Genomic DNA, 17,869 nt, shown 5'->3' with positions numbered 1-17,869 from the left:
AACTCAATCCCCCCAATAACTATCAGTTATCACCCTCAAATTTTAAGTATTAACATTTTAATTTGTTATGTTTCGACAAAAATCTCATATCAAATCACCTCAATGATTATATCATCTACTTAAAAAATTGTCGTATAGATTATCTTATTTAAATTCTGACTTATCCTTAAGTCATGATTAACGCCAGCACAACTTATGTCGAATATCACTATCTCCTAATAAGAAATTTACACAACTTATTATTTATACCCATTTAATCTCAATTTACATAATTATAGAAGAATTTCTACATCAAACAATATAGATCATATATTCTCTACACCCGCTTTATGACCATAGGTACTGTCAAAGAGATAACTCTTACAATCTCTATGGTATAAATTCTAACTCAAAACACTAATGCAATCAATTTAATATGTTCATTAATTCCTTTCAGAGAAATTTCTATTCATTTACCCTTACTCACCCTCATAACAACGCATTGTTCTTTACTAATTTACGCCGAGTTCAAATTATATGGGCACTTTACCATACCACCCATGCTCATTTAGCTTAAACCAACCAACTCTATGCCTTTCAGGCTTTCTTCATGTAACAAGGTCGTTCTCGCTTACTCGATTCTAGACCCGTAAGACTTAATTTCATCAAGCTTACCTTAGTCAAACCTCGTTTTCACAAACCTATTCGAGGCGCCTCAAATCATTCAATCCTAATTATTTAAGCTTTCATAAACTCAATTAACAAAGGTATTTTAAATCAAACCAATCGTAGTTAAGTTTTCACTCAAAAGATTTTTATTGTCGTCATCATTTTTATCTAAACGTATTCTGTATTCAATTATACCTTAAATGATTATTTGTCTAAATTAGTTATTTTGGAACAAACCCAACCTGGAAAATCCATCATTTTAAGTATTTTTTTTCCGCATACAATGAAAATTTTCTTATCTTCCCAAATATCAATATCGTTAGTTGTCGTACTTATCTGTTTTTTTTTATTTAATCAAAAAAAATCTTAGGAGTTGATTCGTTAACATTACGTCAATTAATCAAAATATTTAGATTCTCATAAACTGAAACAAATCTTCAATTTTAAAAGACAAAAGTTTGACAATCAGTTGTCGATCATATTATTTAAATTGTCTTTTCTCATTTATCTTGTTATTTCAAATTATTGAAAGTGTGTCAATTTCTACCCTCAACCTCGATTATTAATATTTTTGGTACATCATATATTTATTGATCTCATGTTACACAATTTATCTTTCATCTTATAAATTTTCGGCGTTGAAATATAATTCTTGTAGTTTTGTTATTAATTAAATTCCTCATCATTTAACCAATATTATCTCCACATGGAAATTTTCTCTCTCAATATGTAATTTAATTTTCATTATTAAAAGGAATTTTTCATTAAATTTCCATGACAACTCATTTCAGTTTTTGGCATTTTCACGATTTTTGTTGAAAACATGCGGTGGTACATGGATATTTTAACTCTTTACTTAAATTTTAATATATTGAGAATTTAAAATATTTTGATGATTTCTTTAGTTGTTATTGGAATAGTCATTGTGGTTCATGCATATCCAACTTCGCGTTTTCTTCTATTTAATTATTTTATTTCTCAATTCATCTCTATTTTTCATTATTACTTATTATTTATTTAATCTTTCATGATAAACTATGAATATTGCAACTTCTTTATTTTAATTTAAACGATTCTATGGAGATAGGAAAATCCCTTGTAATATGGGGATATTATAATGACCCACTTTATACGATATCTATTTTTAAAAAAAATAATTGGAATAGGACTATCTCGGTGATTCATGAATATCTGCTTCTCAATTTCATCTATTTGCAGTTTGTTTGTATACATAAATATTTGCATTAACATTTTTGCATTCTCAATTACTACTACCAGTACTTTAATATTATAATTTACCTCACCGTAAATACACAATTGCGATATTTCAATGTTGTATAAAGTTCTCTTTAAATTTCATGAGTTTTTCATTTAACTAAACTAAATCCCTCAAAGTCTTCGTTTAATCTTGTTCAAATTTGTACTCACGGTCTTATGAATTCTACCTCGAATGTTGCAATATTTAAAAATTTCACAGGTTATTATTTGTCTACAATTATCAATTAATTCCTTCATAAACTTTTGTTGATGTTATCCTTGCAATTATAGAATTTTTGGTAAATTCACGTAAATTTGTTAGTTGGCTCGTATACCCACTCTCTTTCTTCACAATCGATCTTGTCGACGCATCATATATCCCAACTTCAATGTTTCCGTTTCTCTTAACTTTTAAGTTACTTTAAAATTTTCACTAATTTCATTAATCAAACTTGAAAGTTCACCTAAATTGCGTTATTAGAAATATTTTATAAAATCTTCTGATTTTTCACTTATAATAAATCAACTCCCAGTGGTCTTATAATATGTTAACACTTTCCTCATATTTATAATAAATTAATAGCTTTTCTCACAAAATCATGCCTTTCAAATATTTTGTAAACCAAACGATGGGATGAGTTATGTGGACCATCCGACGATCTAAGTAATTATGGAGGCCTACATAATTATCGAAGTCCTCGCATGAAAATCATAATGCGTGCAATTGTGTGTCATGATATAGAACCGAAAGCAGTTTGGATAACGGTACAAATGTAGAGATGATAAGGACATGGTGGATACGCCGCTGGTACATCCTATATATAAGTGGTCTTATCGGGTTTTCATTTGAAGCGTTGTTTTAACTACTCAAAGTTCTGTGTCATGATAAATTTTTGTATTATATTGCAAATTTTCCTTTTCTCAAAATTTAATGGTTTTGTTATAGTATCCTTTAATTTCGGGACGAAATTCCCTAAAGTAGGGGAGACTGTAACAACTCGGTTTTTCCAAATCATATTACCCCACCGTTTGTGTTCGGGGAATTTTACCAATAAAAGAAAATATATTGTTTATCGAGTCATTATTATTTTAATATTATTTTTATTTGTTTAATCTTTGAGATATATACATTTTATGCCCCAAACTAAACTTTCATATATTATTGTTTCCATCCCTAATCTGGAAGGACCAATCTGCAATTTTTAATATAACACCCATTAACCCATAAATAAAGATCCAAACCCGTTACCCAACCCGTAACCCATATTCGAACCATGAAAAACGATCTAGATTATAACTTGGAGCTTAATCTTCATCTAAACATGGAATGTATTATATCATATCGTTCAATAGGCATAAACGACTCGCATCGACGATGTAATTATAGAATATAATCAGTAATTGATCTCATTCTTAATATTAACCAAAACCGCCTCATATCAACTAGGAATATATCAATTAGGGTTAAAATAAACGCAATTATTCTTGTCTGCAACTAACTGTGGACCTCGCGACCAAATCCCGTACATTAATTGGTTTGTATCGACATGCATAATCTGCTTTGATCCATTGGTGCGCCGCCGGGTTTTGTTCATCACCCACCATAGATTCATTATGACTGCAGGTAATTATTATGTTGATTATAATCTTCGTTCATCGTATAACATTAGCCCTATAATTAATTACACTAAACATCATCGGATTAATCGATTCATAAAGTTAGGGTTCATAGTATTTGGGGATTTTCTGGGTTTATGTATTTATTTTACCAAACTGAAATTTAATCAGTCTGACGTTCCAGCCCATCTGGTTTGGGTGAGTTGGTTAAGATCTGGTGGTCACGGGTTCGAACCCGGCCACCCAGATCCTTTTTTTTTATGTTTGTTAGTTTTGTTATTTGTTATTTATTATAATTAATTTTATTAAATGATAAATTAATATTAATTATTAAATAAACTTTGTTCTATTAAAACCGACATCTTGGTGTTATGGTCTTGCTAAACCTCGTTAAGAGTTTTCGTTTACATATACATATATGCACACATATATATATATAGTATTATATAATCCTATGTACTCAAATATCATATCCCTAATTATATATAATCAAATCCTTTTATTTAATTTGTATATTAGTGGTATTTTATGAATAATAAAGCTAATAATCCATTAGATAAATGGTGAATAACAATGTTGTTTTGCACTAATAACAACAATAGATTTCCATCGATCAATCAATAACATCTCAATCCCAAACATAACTCTAATCACATCAAAATTTTAATTCATTTAAATAATGTTATCTCAGTTATAATTAATTTAATATCATATTATCTACCTAGGAATCTTTGACGGTATATCCCGAGGGATTCATCTTTCTCATCATCATCTTCACCTATATTTCATTCATCCGAACAGGTGAGTAATCACTCCCCTATTTTACTTGTTTTCAAATGTTTTGGGGACACTTGCGTACCATTTATCATATTATTTCTCAAACGCAAACTGTGATCTTTGTGCTGTGTATCAATTGAATGATTGCATGTTACTTGCTATTTGCTTACTTGCTTACTTGAATTGCATTCGGAGAGGTCCAACATAATCTCATTATAGTATGATCATACGACTGTCGTAGTGGCCGGAGCCCGATCGCATTGGCAATGGTTTCACCGACACCTCATTTTTGGTAACCAATGTCCATTCGCATGGCAACGGTTTAGCCCTTTCTTCACCCATTCGCATGGCAACGGTTTAGCCCTTTCTTTATGGTTGATTGTTTATGTACGTGCTATGGTTTAATTGGTTATGCTCACAGATAACAGTTTTGCCTATTTTTATTCACTTATATCATTATATAATATTACCATTTTTGTTTGTGTCAAAACTGGTGATCTACTCACTCAACATGTGTTGTTGACAAACATATATTTTGTACGCATTTGCAGGTTATAGATTTGGATTGCTTATCGAACTGAAGCTCACATAGAGATGACTTTAGGATAAAACATATACAAGAATAGTTGGTTATATTTGTAATTTTCTTTATTTTTGTTGTATATGAATGTTGTTTGATAATAAATAAATTAATTAGATATTGTCGCTAATTTATAATTTCATGATAGTAACCTTGTGAGCTGTGGCAATCAGTTCACGCCCCGGCATTTCCGCCGTAGGTTGGGGTGTGACACTATAAGATAACCCAATAAAATTTAATAAGACTTAACCAAGTATGTAGTTCTATTGTTTTAGAACTAACAACGTACCTTAAGCGAGTGTTCGGATTTGTCGGTCCAAACTTTGTTATAAAATCAAGTTGGATCCAACATTTCCAAGTACTTAAGAAAATAATTAAAATCAGTTTATAAAGTATTTTTAAAGATTTATACAAGTCTTGATAGCTAAAAACACACTCGTGTGTCTTAAACGAGTGAAAATCGGTTTGTTTCGGTTTCCATCTCACAATAAGTTCGTAGATGGTTTTCACATGCCCAAATATCAAATAACTTGTATAACAATTTATAAATGATGATACTTAAGTTTTACAACCAAAAATTTAACAATAAAGTCTTTAAACGAAAGTTCGGTTTGGTTCGGTTTCCATCTCACAATAAGTTCATAGATGGTTTCCACATGCCCAAATATCAAAGAACTTGTATAGAAATTTATAAATGATGATACTTAAGTTTTACAACCAAAAAGTTAACAACAAAGTCTTTAAACGAAAGTTCGGTTTGGTTCGGTTTCCATCTCACACTAAGTTCATAGATTGTTTCCACATGCCCAAATATCAAAGAACTTGTGTAGCAATTTATAAATGATGATACTTAAGTTTTACAATAAAAAAGTTAACAATAAAGTCTTTAAACGAAAGTTCGGGTTGGTTCGGTTTCCATCTCACAATAAGTTCATAGATGGTTTCCACATGCCCAAATATCAAAGAACTTGTAAAAATGATTTTAGAAACTTAAATATAACAATAAGCATGTTTAAAAAATTATTTAACAAAACTAGTAAACAAAGTTCGGTTTACAGTCTAGAGCTATTTACGATTAAACCGAAGCATAGACTCTTAGAACCCATAACCATGGAACTTGATAAATAAGCAAGATAAGCATAAGTTAATCATGGTTAGTAAGCAATAATAAAGTTAGATTGTTAGGTGCGGAAAATATATAACAAAGACCACGAAAGTCCTCCATGTAGCCTTGCCTTACGAGGTCCGAAACTTAACCAACCGGGGCCAGATAAGTAACTACCAAAGGTAAAAGGGGGTGTATTATGTTGTGCCATAAGCTTCAAGTATTAATAAGAGTTAGCAAGTTAATTAAAATGAAATAGTATGGTTAGTTTGACTTTGGAATGTCAAATTACCAGGAACATGAAGAACAACCTTTAAGATCTTTGAATTGAGAGAGAATTTTGAGTATGAGAAAGTGTAAAAATGAAGAAGATGAGTGTGTATATATATGGTAAGTTGAAATGGTCAAGTTTAAAGAGTCTTGCATGAAAATGAGTTTGTTATAAACACAAGAAAGCATAAAAGCAAAAAAAAAAACGAATCTGCAGGTCTGAGTAATCGCCGCACGGCCGCCCTAGCCTTAATGGCCGCTCGGTGCGGCGCCCATGAGGGTGGGTTTGGTCAGCTCGTCTTGCGTGGTTTGGTTTGCGTCCCGGAAGTTCGTTTTTGATGTAATTTGATCGTTTTAAAGGCGTTTTCGAATCCGTAAAAGGGGTTTTTCAAATCGAACATGTGGGAATGATTTAGTAACATAAAATCCAATATTTTATATATTTGAAATGTTCGGGATATAAATCGGGTCAGTTTACGTGATAAACGAATACAAATAGAACGCGAAATTGACGAATATCACAGAAACTAATTATAATCAATGAAAAATCATGAATGCTTGTCTCTTTCATTTGTGGGGTGATCGTTTTTTAGACCAAGTTAACTAGTGAACTTTGAAAATAACTAGGAGTGTTCATAAACCATAGTCTGGTCTTTAGGTCAAACCGTAAGCTAAAACGTTAATAGAGTTTTTTGGTCATAAAAATCAAACCGGACCATTAAAAAAATAAAACGAACCATTAATGATGGTTTAGTTTTAGTTTGGACTTATGGTTCAATTGAATGAGTATGAATGTAAAGCTGAGACCTTTATAAAAAAATATGCATAAAACATAGAAACATTTTTAACTAAAATAATTAGCAGCTAATTTTAACTCTTTAGTTTTTCTAAAGAAGGTGCATTGTGTGGTTATCATATTTTCACAAATAATTATGTGCCAACAACTCAATGTAATTCAATTTAGTGAAAAGAAAATTAAACAGTAGCTATAGTTTGAAAACCTTAACGAATCATTTGTTATAGTTTGAATTCTTTGACATCATCCGATTAAGAACAAAAAAAATGATCATGAAACCAAATTGATGGTGGATTTAAACGGTTTAACTATCTAAAATCGAGTTATAAACACCCTTAAGTTTAAAAAATCAAATCTTTTTCAAAATCCCAAAACCCCTTGTAATTTAGCATAGAAAAAAAAAGAGTAAAGTGTCATTTTCGTCCTTGTGGTTTGGTAAATAATGCGAATTTAGTCCAAAAAGTTTGTTTTTTGCATATGAACCCTTCACGTTTCCCAGTTCTTGCCAATTACATCCAAATCACTAACCCCGTTAAATTTAATTGTTAAGTCAGTGGTAGACATGTCTTTCACCATTTCTTTATTATAATACTTATTTTAGTGAACTGTGGTTTTCATCCCTCTAGTTTGTCCAAATATGCATTTTTAGTCCAGTAGTTTCAAATTTGCAATTTTCTTCCCTATGGTTTCATTTAACTAGCAATTAAACCTGAATTCTCTAATACCGTTAAGTATAGTCGTTAAACCCATCAGTGTGCCCTTCACGTGAGGGGCAGATTTGTTCCTTGTTTTTTTCCTTTTCCCCAAATACACCCAGCCCCTCATGTGAGGGGGCTTATGAATTAGGACTGAAGTTTATTTGGGGAGAGAAACGACAAAACTGGTCGTCACGTGAGAGCACGAAAGTAGGCTAACGACCAAAATTAACGAGGTTAATAAATTCAGGTTTAATTGCAAGTGAAATGAAGCTACAAGTACAGAAATTGCAAACTTGTAAGTATTGGACTAAAACCGCAGATTTGGACAAACTACAAGGACGAAAACCGCAGTTCCCTAAAATAAGTATTATAATAAAGAAAGGGTGAAAAAACATGTCTACCCCTGACTTAACGATTAAATTTAACAGGGTTAGTGATTTGGATGTAACTAGCAAGAACTGGGAAACGTGAAGGGTCCATATACAAAAAATAAACTTTTTTGACTAAATTCGCATTATTTGTCAAACCACAAAAACGAAAATGACACTTTACTCAAAAAAAAAAAAAAACAAGAAGTACATACACTTTTATTTCCTTGTTGGTAAAATATTTATGGACTCTATGTGCTTTCATCATTTTTAGATATTGTACAATGTTAAACTTCAATGTACACTACTACCAACCAAGTATGAAATATTAAAGTTCAACAGCCATTATAACATTTCCCAATACCCAAGGAACTAAAATATAATTCCCAAATAGTTCCAACCCATAAAAAAATAATAATAAAATAATAAAAACCCAAAATGCATCTTCTTCTTCATGGGCTCTGGTCTCCAAAAAGTCATAACCTCACTCCACACCATCTGCCAGTCTTCAACCAATCATCAAATTAAACCCGGATTCGTTCAATTCGGATCATAATAAGCAAAACCCATATCTCAATTTCACAATCAGATCTCAATTTCCCATTTCCCCCAATTCATGGCTTCCAATGGAAACCCTAATCAGCCACCATTCGATGTTCAACGCTTCTTCAATCCAGCTTCATCTCCACCACCAGTCTCACCAAACCCTAATTTCCAAAACCCTAACAACAATATCATCTCCTCCGCCGCCTCCTACCCACCTCTCACCGTCACCGGCGGCGCGTACACCTACGCGCCACAGACCCCCATCTACCACCCCATGCCACCTGCTAACCTGCACCACCAGCGATCCGTTCCTTATCCTACGCCACCCCTGCAACCAAACCCTAACCCCAACCACGGAGCGAGACTGATGGCGCTGTTAAGCACTCCGCCGCCTACAGCTGTCGATAACCCGGGTCCGAATTTGCAGCCTGCAAACCCTGCGCTGACGTCGTTGTTGGTTCCGGCATTGCATAGTGGGCCGGGGTCGGGTTCGGGGCCGTTGAGGATGCCGAGCAGTAAGCTGCCGAAGGGGCGGCATTTGGGTGGCGATCGGGTCGTTTATGATATTGATGCTAGGTTGCCTGGTGAGATGCAGCCTCAGCTGGAAGTTACTCCGATTACTAAATACGTGTCGGATCCGGGGCTTGTGGTGGGCCGGCAGATTGCGGTTAACAAGAGTTATATATGTTATGGGTTGAAACTAGGGGCGATTCGGGTTCTTAATATTAATACCGCTTTAAGATCACTGCTTAAAGGTTTAGCTCAGGTTGGTTTGTTTGTTTTGATTACTTTCTTTGTGAATGATGATTAAAGTTCTGATCTTGATCTTATTGTTAAACTTGGTGATATGTGAATTGATTATATACGTTTGTTCGGTTTCAGAGGGTTACGGATATGGTTTTCTTTGCTGAAGATGTTCACCTTCTAGCTGGCGCAAGCATAGATGGACGGGTTTATGTATGGAAAATTAAGGAAGGTACAGATGAGGAAGATAAACCGCTGATTACAGGGAAGATAGTTATTGCAATTCAGATTATAGGAGAAGAAGAATCTGTTCATCCTCGTGTTTGTTGGCACTGTCATAAACAAGTAATGTTTATCCTGATCATAAGTTTTAATTTTTAGGTGACATTTTATTGATTTTTGCTTGATTCTTTATGTTGCAGGAAGTCCTGGTTGTTGGAATAGGAAAACGAGTTTTGAGAATTGATACAACAAAGGTCGGGAGAGGTGAAGTGTATTCTGCAGAGGAACCGCTTAAATGCCCTGTTGATAAGTTGATTAATGGAGTACAGTTTGTTGGTAGTCATGATGGTGAGGTGACCGATTTATCAATGTGTCAATGGATGATTACTCGTTTAGTTTCTGCCTCAGTTGATGGAACGGTTAGTTAATGATATCTTAACATTAGCTAATTAATCTAACATGAGTCTGCCTAAAGGCTTGAATTGTGTTTAGTTTTTATATCTAAAACTGTTAATTGGCATTTTATTATTTAACAGATAAAGATTTGGGAAGACCAAACGTCATCGCCAATTGCAGTATTAAGGCCTCATGATGGTTCGCCAGTTAACTCTGTTACATTCTTAACTGCTCATCAACGCCCTGATCACGTCATACTTATCACCGGGGTACATGCTTATCAGTTTTTGTTTTCATATGTAGGCTTGTAAACAAACCGAAAGAACGCAAATGGAGCAAGTTTGTGTTCCTTTGTATAATTTTAACCCAACAAACGATCGAACATGAACAGTTAGAACATCGAAGTTTTCTTGTTCGTGTTCTTTTATTAAAGAAAATGAGCATGTTTGTTTGATAGCAGTATAAATGAACGGTTCACGAATGTAAATGCACGAACATAACTGAGCTAAAATAAGTTAAAAGTAATGTGAAGAACTATGTGTCAGCCCTAAAAAGTTACTAAAACTAGAGTATGTTGTAATGGGCCAAAAAAATTGAATGGATATATTAACAAACTAAACTACTGAAATTAAACAATGGTAAACTAACAAACATAAATGAATGTAAGCAAACAAACATAAATGTTTAAATGATGAATGTAACAAATGTTCACAAACGTAAGTGAACGAACAAGACATGTGTTTATGTTTGTTCATTTAACTAAATCAACTAATTTTTTAGTGCATGTTTTGTTCGTTTATCAATTAAACAAACTTCCTGCCAAACGTTTCGCGAGCTGTTCACTGATCGTTTGGTTTGTTTGCGGGCGGGCCTATTCATATATTGTTCCATATTAATATTTTATGCATTTATTTATATTCTTTATGGCGTATTGAAAATTATTACAGGGTCCATTGAACCGTGAAGTGAAAATTTGGGCTTCAGACAGTGAAGAAGGGTGGTTGCTTCCGAGTGATGCTGACTCTTGGCACTGTTTACAAACATTGGAATTAACGAGTTCATCTGAATCAAGATATGAAGATGCATTTTTCAACCAAGTTGTTGCATTGCCACAAGCGGGCCTTTTATTACTAGCAAACGCAAAGAAAAATGCTATTTATGTGGTCCATTTAGAATATGGGCCCAACCCAGAATCGACCCGCATGGATTACATTGCAGAGTTTACGGTTACTATGCCCATATTAAGCTTTACAGGCACTAGTGACGTGTCACCACATGGTGAACAAATTGTTCAGGTTTACTGTGTTCAAACGCAGGCGATTCAACAGTATGCTTTAGACATGTCACAATGCTTACCGCCACCAATTGATAAACAATATACAACCGAGGGATTGAATGTTCTAGAACCTCCTAAAAGCAAGACAGAAACATCTTTGGATGTTTCTATACCTACCTCTGATGTTGGATCTGTTTCAAGACAAGCTTCTATGAGTCCAACTTTGACCCGTGAACCGTCTGATTTGAAAAGTCCAATTGCTAGTCATGAATCGGGTGAGTTTAAGGTTGTTGATTATTCAGTTGACAAGCAAATGAACGCCTCATTGGCGAGTGATTTAGTGACTGATGAAACCAAGTTTAAGCATCCGACTCATTTAGTGACGCCTGCTGAGTTAATGGCCACATCATCATCTGAAATAAACCACGTCTCTGAACCAAAGAATGACGTTGATTTAAATGTACCGGATGTGGTTTCAAATTCTGATATACAGAACGCGGAGCTGGAGGTTAAGGTTGTTGGTGAAATGGGAAAAGTTGAAACCGTTGAACCCGTTTCTCAAACCGAGGTTCACGGTTTTGCTTCACAGGCGTCAGATTTTGGGCGTGTGGAAAGTTATATTGTTAACGAGTCAAAGCAAGTTGAAGGGTCGGGTCAAACTTCGGGTGGTCAAGATGGAAGTCAAGACTCGAATAACGATGTTTCTGGACCTGTTGAGACATCTGTACCTGCAACAATTGAGTCACCGGTGCCAGCTAAAGGGAAAAAACAGAAAGGAAAAAACGCCCAAGGGTCAAACTCGTCTTCTGTTTCTCCGAGTGTTTATAATTCAACCGACTCGGTTATTGAACCGGCAACTGGTTCTAGTGTTCCCTCTGTTGAGTTGATACTTTCACAACTTCATTCTATGCAACAAGCTATTACCCAGGTAAATATGACTTGTTTTTCATTGCTAAAAGCTTGTTTGAAGTTTTAAATTAATTTCAGTTTCAATTGCAGGTTTCGAATAATCAAAAAGAAATTCAGAAGCAGATTCCGGGACTGGTGGCGGGACCGGTTACAAAAGAAGGGCGAAGAATCGAGGCGGCCATAGGAAAAACAATGGAGAAAGGTTTCAAGACTAACAATGATGCTTTGTGGGCCCGCACTCAAGAAGAGTTTGCGAAGCTAGAGAAGTCAAACCGAGAGCGAAGTCAACAAGTTTCAGGTTTGATAACAAATGGGTACAAGGATTTAGCAGCAGCATTTGAGAAAATGTTGAAAAAAGAAACATCTTCACTCGTGCCTGCTATTGCGCGTTTGATTACACCTGCTATTGAAAAAACCGTGTCTACTGCTATCACCGAGGCATTCCAGGTTACATCATATTCCAACTTTTTTTTTATAATAGTTTTTATATATTTGAAGTCTGATTAAGCTTTATACAGAGAGGCGTTGCTGATAAGTCTGTAAATCAAATAGAGAAATCGGTTACTTCTAAGCTTGAAGCTACTATTGGTAGGCAAATTCAAACCCAGTTTCAAACTTCTGGTAAACAAGCACTACAGGTATTCTAACTAATTTGTCGGTTATAATTGCTAGTTATTAGTTATACTAGTCTACACACGATTTGTGATAAATGTTTGCTACAGGAAGCACTTAAGTCTAGTATGGAGGCTTCTGTTATACCTGCTTTTGAGATGTCTTGCAAGGCCATGTTTGATCAAATTGATGCTACATTTCAAAAGGGACTGGTTGAACATATGAGCACAGCTCAGCAACAAATTGAGACTGCACATTCTCCTTTAGCGGTTGCTTTGAGGGTAAGAATTAAGAAATTGCAACCTTGATGATTTATCCTGTTCTTTTGTTAACATGTGATGTATTTTTAGGATGCGGTCAACTCAGCATCGTCTTTGACTCAAACATTGAGTGGTGATTTGGCTGATGGACAAAGGAAGTTGGTAGCTCTTGCACTTTCAGGGGCAAATTCGGAATCGGTCAACCCGTTGATAACCCAATTGAGCAACGGACCGATTGGCAGTTTCCACGAAAAGGTAATTTTTTGAAGTCTCATGGTATTATTTTGTGTAATTTTATAATTTGTATGTTTTGTGCAATAGATCGAGGCAACATTGGATCCAACAAAAGAGCTTTCTAGATTAGTATACGAACACAAATATGAGGAAGCTTTCACTACAGCCCTTCAGAGAAGTGATGTTTGGATCGTGTCCTGGTTATGCTCTCAGGTATTTCATGTTTTTATCGAGATTTCTGAAGCTTGAACTTTGAGCAGTTTTTCAACTTTCAAGCTTGAGCTCAGTCCGGGCTCTGCTCACATATAATTTATTGGTTAGGGGGTGTTAGGGATTTCTTATGTTATCTTTTTATAGCTTGTAACTTATAGGTTATAAGTTATAAGGTGTTTGGGAAAGTTAGGTTCAGTGAGTGTATAAGTCATAATTTACAACTTTGTAACTTATAACTTATGTTAAGTCATAAGGAATCCCAAACACCCCAATAATTAATATATATACATTTATATTTATTACTTTAATATTCTTATATAACATAATATTTATTATTTAGTTGCTTTTATCTCATCATCATCATTATATATGTATATATATATATATATATATATATATCAATCATTCATACCCAGTGGAATTCCGCCAATAGCAAAGCTATAAGTAGGGTATGGGGAGGGTGGGATGTAGGCACACCGTACCTCTATTCAAAGGGATAAAAAGGTTGCTTCCAGAGAGACCCTTAGCTCTAGAAAAACATATGTCAGCAGGAATATAAGAGGGGATCAAAGTTCAGTCATAAAACTAATAATAGCACGTAGTAAAATTAATATAGCTAACACATAACATATATAATATATGACAAGACAATAGCATAGTGGTGTGACTAAAATAAGGTAAATCATCATCATTATTTAGTTACTTTTATCTCAATTACGTATAACTAGTTATTATAAGATGTATTTAGTATATTAAGCAATAATTCTGTGAATAATAGTGTAAACAGTGATGCAGTTTTGGAAGCGATCAATGGCTCAAGAGACTCATGATTAATCAAAGACGATTAAATCGAACCAAAGGTTCTAAGAACAAAGTTCTTTATCAATAAACTTAAATAAAAAACTGAAAAGCTAAATAGCATTTAACCCTATTTATACCTAAGTAGCACAGGAACGAGTACGGGACTAGGATACAGGGACGTTACGGGTACGGGAAACGGCAAAAATCAAAAATCCAAGATACGGGTACGGCATGGGTACGACAAAAAAATAAAAAATAAAAAAAAATACAGTTATATGAAACATATTCCAAAATAGATATATATTATTGAATACGTTACTTTAAAACTTTGGGTTACAAATGAAATAGACAAACACAGAGATAATAGATTGGAGAGAAAACACTTTTATGTAAAAGTTTAAAAGTTTTAGGGACTAGATGCAAACAAGTGAAAAATAAAGGGGGTTAAATGTTAAAAAAAACCAACATTTAAAGTTATTGGCAACACCTATTAACAAGTACCCTAATTTTTTTTTTAATTTGCAAATAAAGTAAACAACAAATTTTTTTTATAAAGTAACAAAAGTAACAAAGGGTCGGTTAAAAGTAATAAACAGTTGAAAAAAGAAAAGACAAAACAATAGTTTTGGTTTTAATACTCCAAATACTTATCGTCTTCTTCCACCCAAACGCATCCGTTCACCCTTGCTGGCGACCGGAAAAAAATGTAAATCAACATTTAAGTGTAAGTTTCCAATTTAAATGTAAGTTTACACATAAAATCCTAATTTTAATAGCAAACATCCCAGAAACTCCGATTGATCCGTACCCAATTACCGGAATCGGTCGGGAAACGTTTTGCCGGCGTTTCTGTCCCCGGGACGGGGAATCACACCTTTCCGTAGTTTTCGTGCATCATAGATTTATACTAAACAACTATCTTACTAAACAAGAAAAAGAACGATAACTATTAGGAAACTTGAATTTTAAACAAATAATAAAATATATTAAAAATCTGAATTCAGATAAGGAGATAATCTGCATCATACTTCCCGTCTTCGAAAAAAACTCGTCCCCGAGCTTTGCCTCTGGGTCAAACGGAACATCAACCTAATTCTTGTTTATTGTTATTATCACAACCCGAATAAACAGTCTAAGTTCTTGGGTCGTTTCACTCGGCATCTCTTCTGGCTCTAAACTTGTACCCCCTGGGTCAAAAGAAACATGCTTGCCATCTTTGTTAGCCTTATGGAGTTATGGCCTGAGGAGCTAGAATGTGACTCATGGCCAGAATTAAGTAGAGTAATTATATATACAAGTAGAGTTATTATATAATTACACTATAGAATAATTATGTAATTACTTATGATGCAATAATATAACTACTTTACTTGTATATATAATTACTCCAACTTGATTCTCACAATTAGCATGTTAATTTCATTTGTATTTGATCCAAAGCCATTATACTTATTGTGGCACATATTTAATATGTTAAATAAAAGTTATGTAAATAACATGCTCCTTTAGACTCGCATTCCAGCTCGAGCAAGTGAAGCTTGGGCTTGGTCTCCTATTAACCAAGCTTATTTTGAGCCAGAGCTTGTTGAAGCTTGGCTCGATTAAGACTTTTAGTAGGCCAGTATTAACTCACGAGCGGCTTGGCTTGTTTGCACCGCTATCTATTACTGTTTTCTAATGATGCTTATTTTTAACTGGATTGTGGTCAAAACAGGTTGATTTACAGGGATTATTAGCAAGCAATCCATTGCCTCTGAGTCAGGGAGTATTGTTATCCTTGCTGCAGCAGTTGGCATGTGATATTGGAAACGATACGGCAAAGAAGCTCGGGTGGATGATGGATGTGGTGGTTGCAATCAAGCCGTCAGATGGGATGATAGCCATGCACGTGCGCCCGATCTTCGAACAAGTAAACTCGATACTAAACCATCAAATGAGTGTTCCAACCACCTCGGTGTCTGAGCTGTCAAGCATATTGGTGGTTATGAAACTCATCAATTCCACACTCAGGACCCTGTAAGTCATTGAGGGCTGTTTGTACAAAGTTTTGGGCTGTTTAGATGAGTTTATGAGGGTTTTGTTATTGTTGATCTGGAAATTGTACATTTGTTGTTATGTATTACTGTTTGTTTGATGTTTTGTTTTCTGTAGAGGTCTGTTGTATTTGGGTGGTGTTTGATTCAATCAAAACTTTTGAGACATTGTTTTTTCTTATAATTCTTTTAAAGTTCTTGTTATAATATACATGTCTAATACATTTTGTGATGCATTTTATTTAGTTTTCTTTATAATATGAATATTATAATTCTATATGTTTATACGTTCATTTGGTGGTTATTGTTTGAAGCATAGTCACAGAAAACGCCGGAATACCCATGATCCGCGATCCAAATCGTCTGTACTGGATCGCGGTACAAACGCAATCCGGATTGGAAAGTTTAATCGTACCCGATTGTTGAACAGATCGTTCTGCTTTCATCTAATTCACGTTTCTGGTGAATGATTTTGGTGCTTGGGATCGTGAAAATAGCGTACTGGAAAATTGTATGCCATGATTTTGTGTATTAAAGACAGTGGCGGCAGATGAGAAGGGAAGAAAGAATTAGGTTGTTTTTACTATTTTATATTTATAAAAGTTACACTTTTCACCCTTAAAGCTAGAGTTTTCATTAAAATTTACTATTAACTTTGTAGATGTTATTTATACATTAAGCCATTATAAAGTTTGTATAAAGTTAAATTTAAGTTAACTTATATTATAAACTTATAAAAATTATTACAAAAAATCTGATTAAATTGTTGTGTATGATACGATGTACCAGACTATATAGTACACCGTACTGCGTACCGAATTGACGTTCCGAATGAGCCTACCCCCTCATACCTAATTTTTGAAATACACGAACCGCGTACCGGACCTTACCTCGAACCATGCGACTATGGTTTGGAGACACTTGAGTTGTTATTCAAGCATGTTTAAATCGATTATGGTCGGTTTGAAATTTTGAATTGCAACAGAAAAAAAAGTGCATGTATATATGCAAAATCAACGCCTAGAAAATTCAATTTCTATTCATTATAACCTCCTCGAAGTGAACAATCTTCACTTATTAAATGTTTCAACTTTCAAGTATGTATTTCTTAATTTGACCTCGTATATCTTAAAACATCATTTTATAACTTGTTCCTAAATTCAATTTGTATACCAACATAACCAAGAAATTGGATGCATGATTTTTAGTTGAATTCTGACATAGAGTGAAATTTTGATTACAATTAGGTATACACTTACCAACAGATTTGTTAACATTTTTAACATGTGGTCAATGCAGGAGTGCAGGACGAAACCAATGGACCCGGATTATAAGCGGACGCCACGCGGGGACTAAAAAGATTGGTCGGTGACATTTTGTACATAAGATAATCCGTTTAGTGGTTGGATCTTGGCACTGATAGTTTTCCAAAAGCCTTGATGATTCAACAACATAATGAAATAAATTTGTAGGTTCAAGTTTGACCTTAAAAGTAAAAAATTGCTTA

General features: G+C 34.2%; 1 protein-coding gene across 1 annotated transcript; it reads left to right on the top strand.

Moving 5' to 3' along the window:
* The first annotated feature begins 8,732 nt into the window (after positions 1-8,732).
* LOC143598310 (enhancer of mRNA-decapping protein 4-like) lies at positions 8,733-16,460 on the top strand. The gene is made up of 11 exons (XM_077076555.1): positions 8,733-9,428; positions 9,545-9,751; positions 9,829-10,047; positions 10,165-10,293; positions 10,972-12,228; positions 12,300-12,656; positions 12,728-12,847; positions 12,932-13,102; positions 13,172-13,336; positions 13,403-13,528; positions 16,044-16,460. The coding sequence occupies exons 1-11, from the start codon at positions 8,733-8,735 to the stop codon at positions 16,347-16,349; spliced, it is 3,753 nt and encodes a 1,250-aa protein (XP_076932670.1). The 3' UTR covers positions 16,350-16,460.
* The last annotated feature ends 1,409 nt before the right edge of the window (positions 16,461-17,869 follow it).

This window comes from Bidens hawaiensis, unplaced genomic scaffold, assembly GCF_021521415.1.
Source record: "Bidens hawaiensis isolate Kalapana, Puna unplaced genomic scaffold, B.hawaiensis_p1.1 tig00001842_1, whole genome shotgun sequence".
NCBI lineage: Eukaryota > Viridiplantae > Streptophyta > Magnoliopsida > Asterales > Asteraceae > Bidens > Bidens hawaiensis.
Note: the sequence above shows the minus strand (reverse complement) of the source record. Positions and strands in the feature narration are given on the sequence as shown.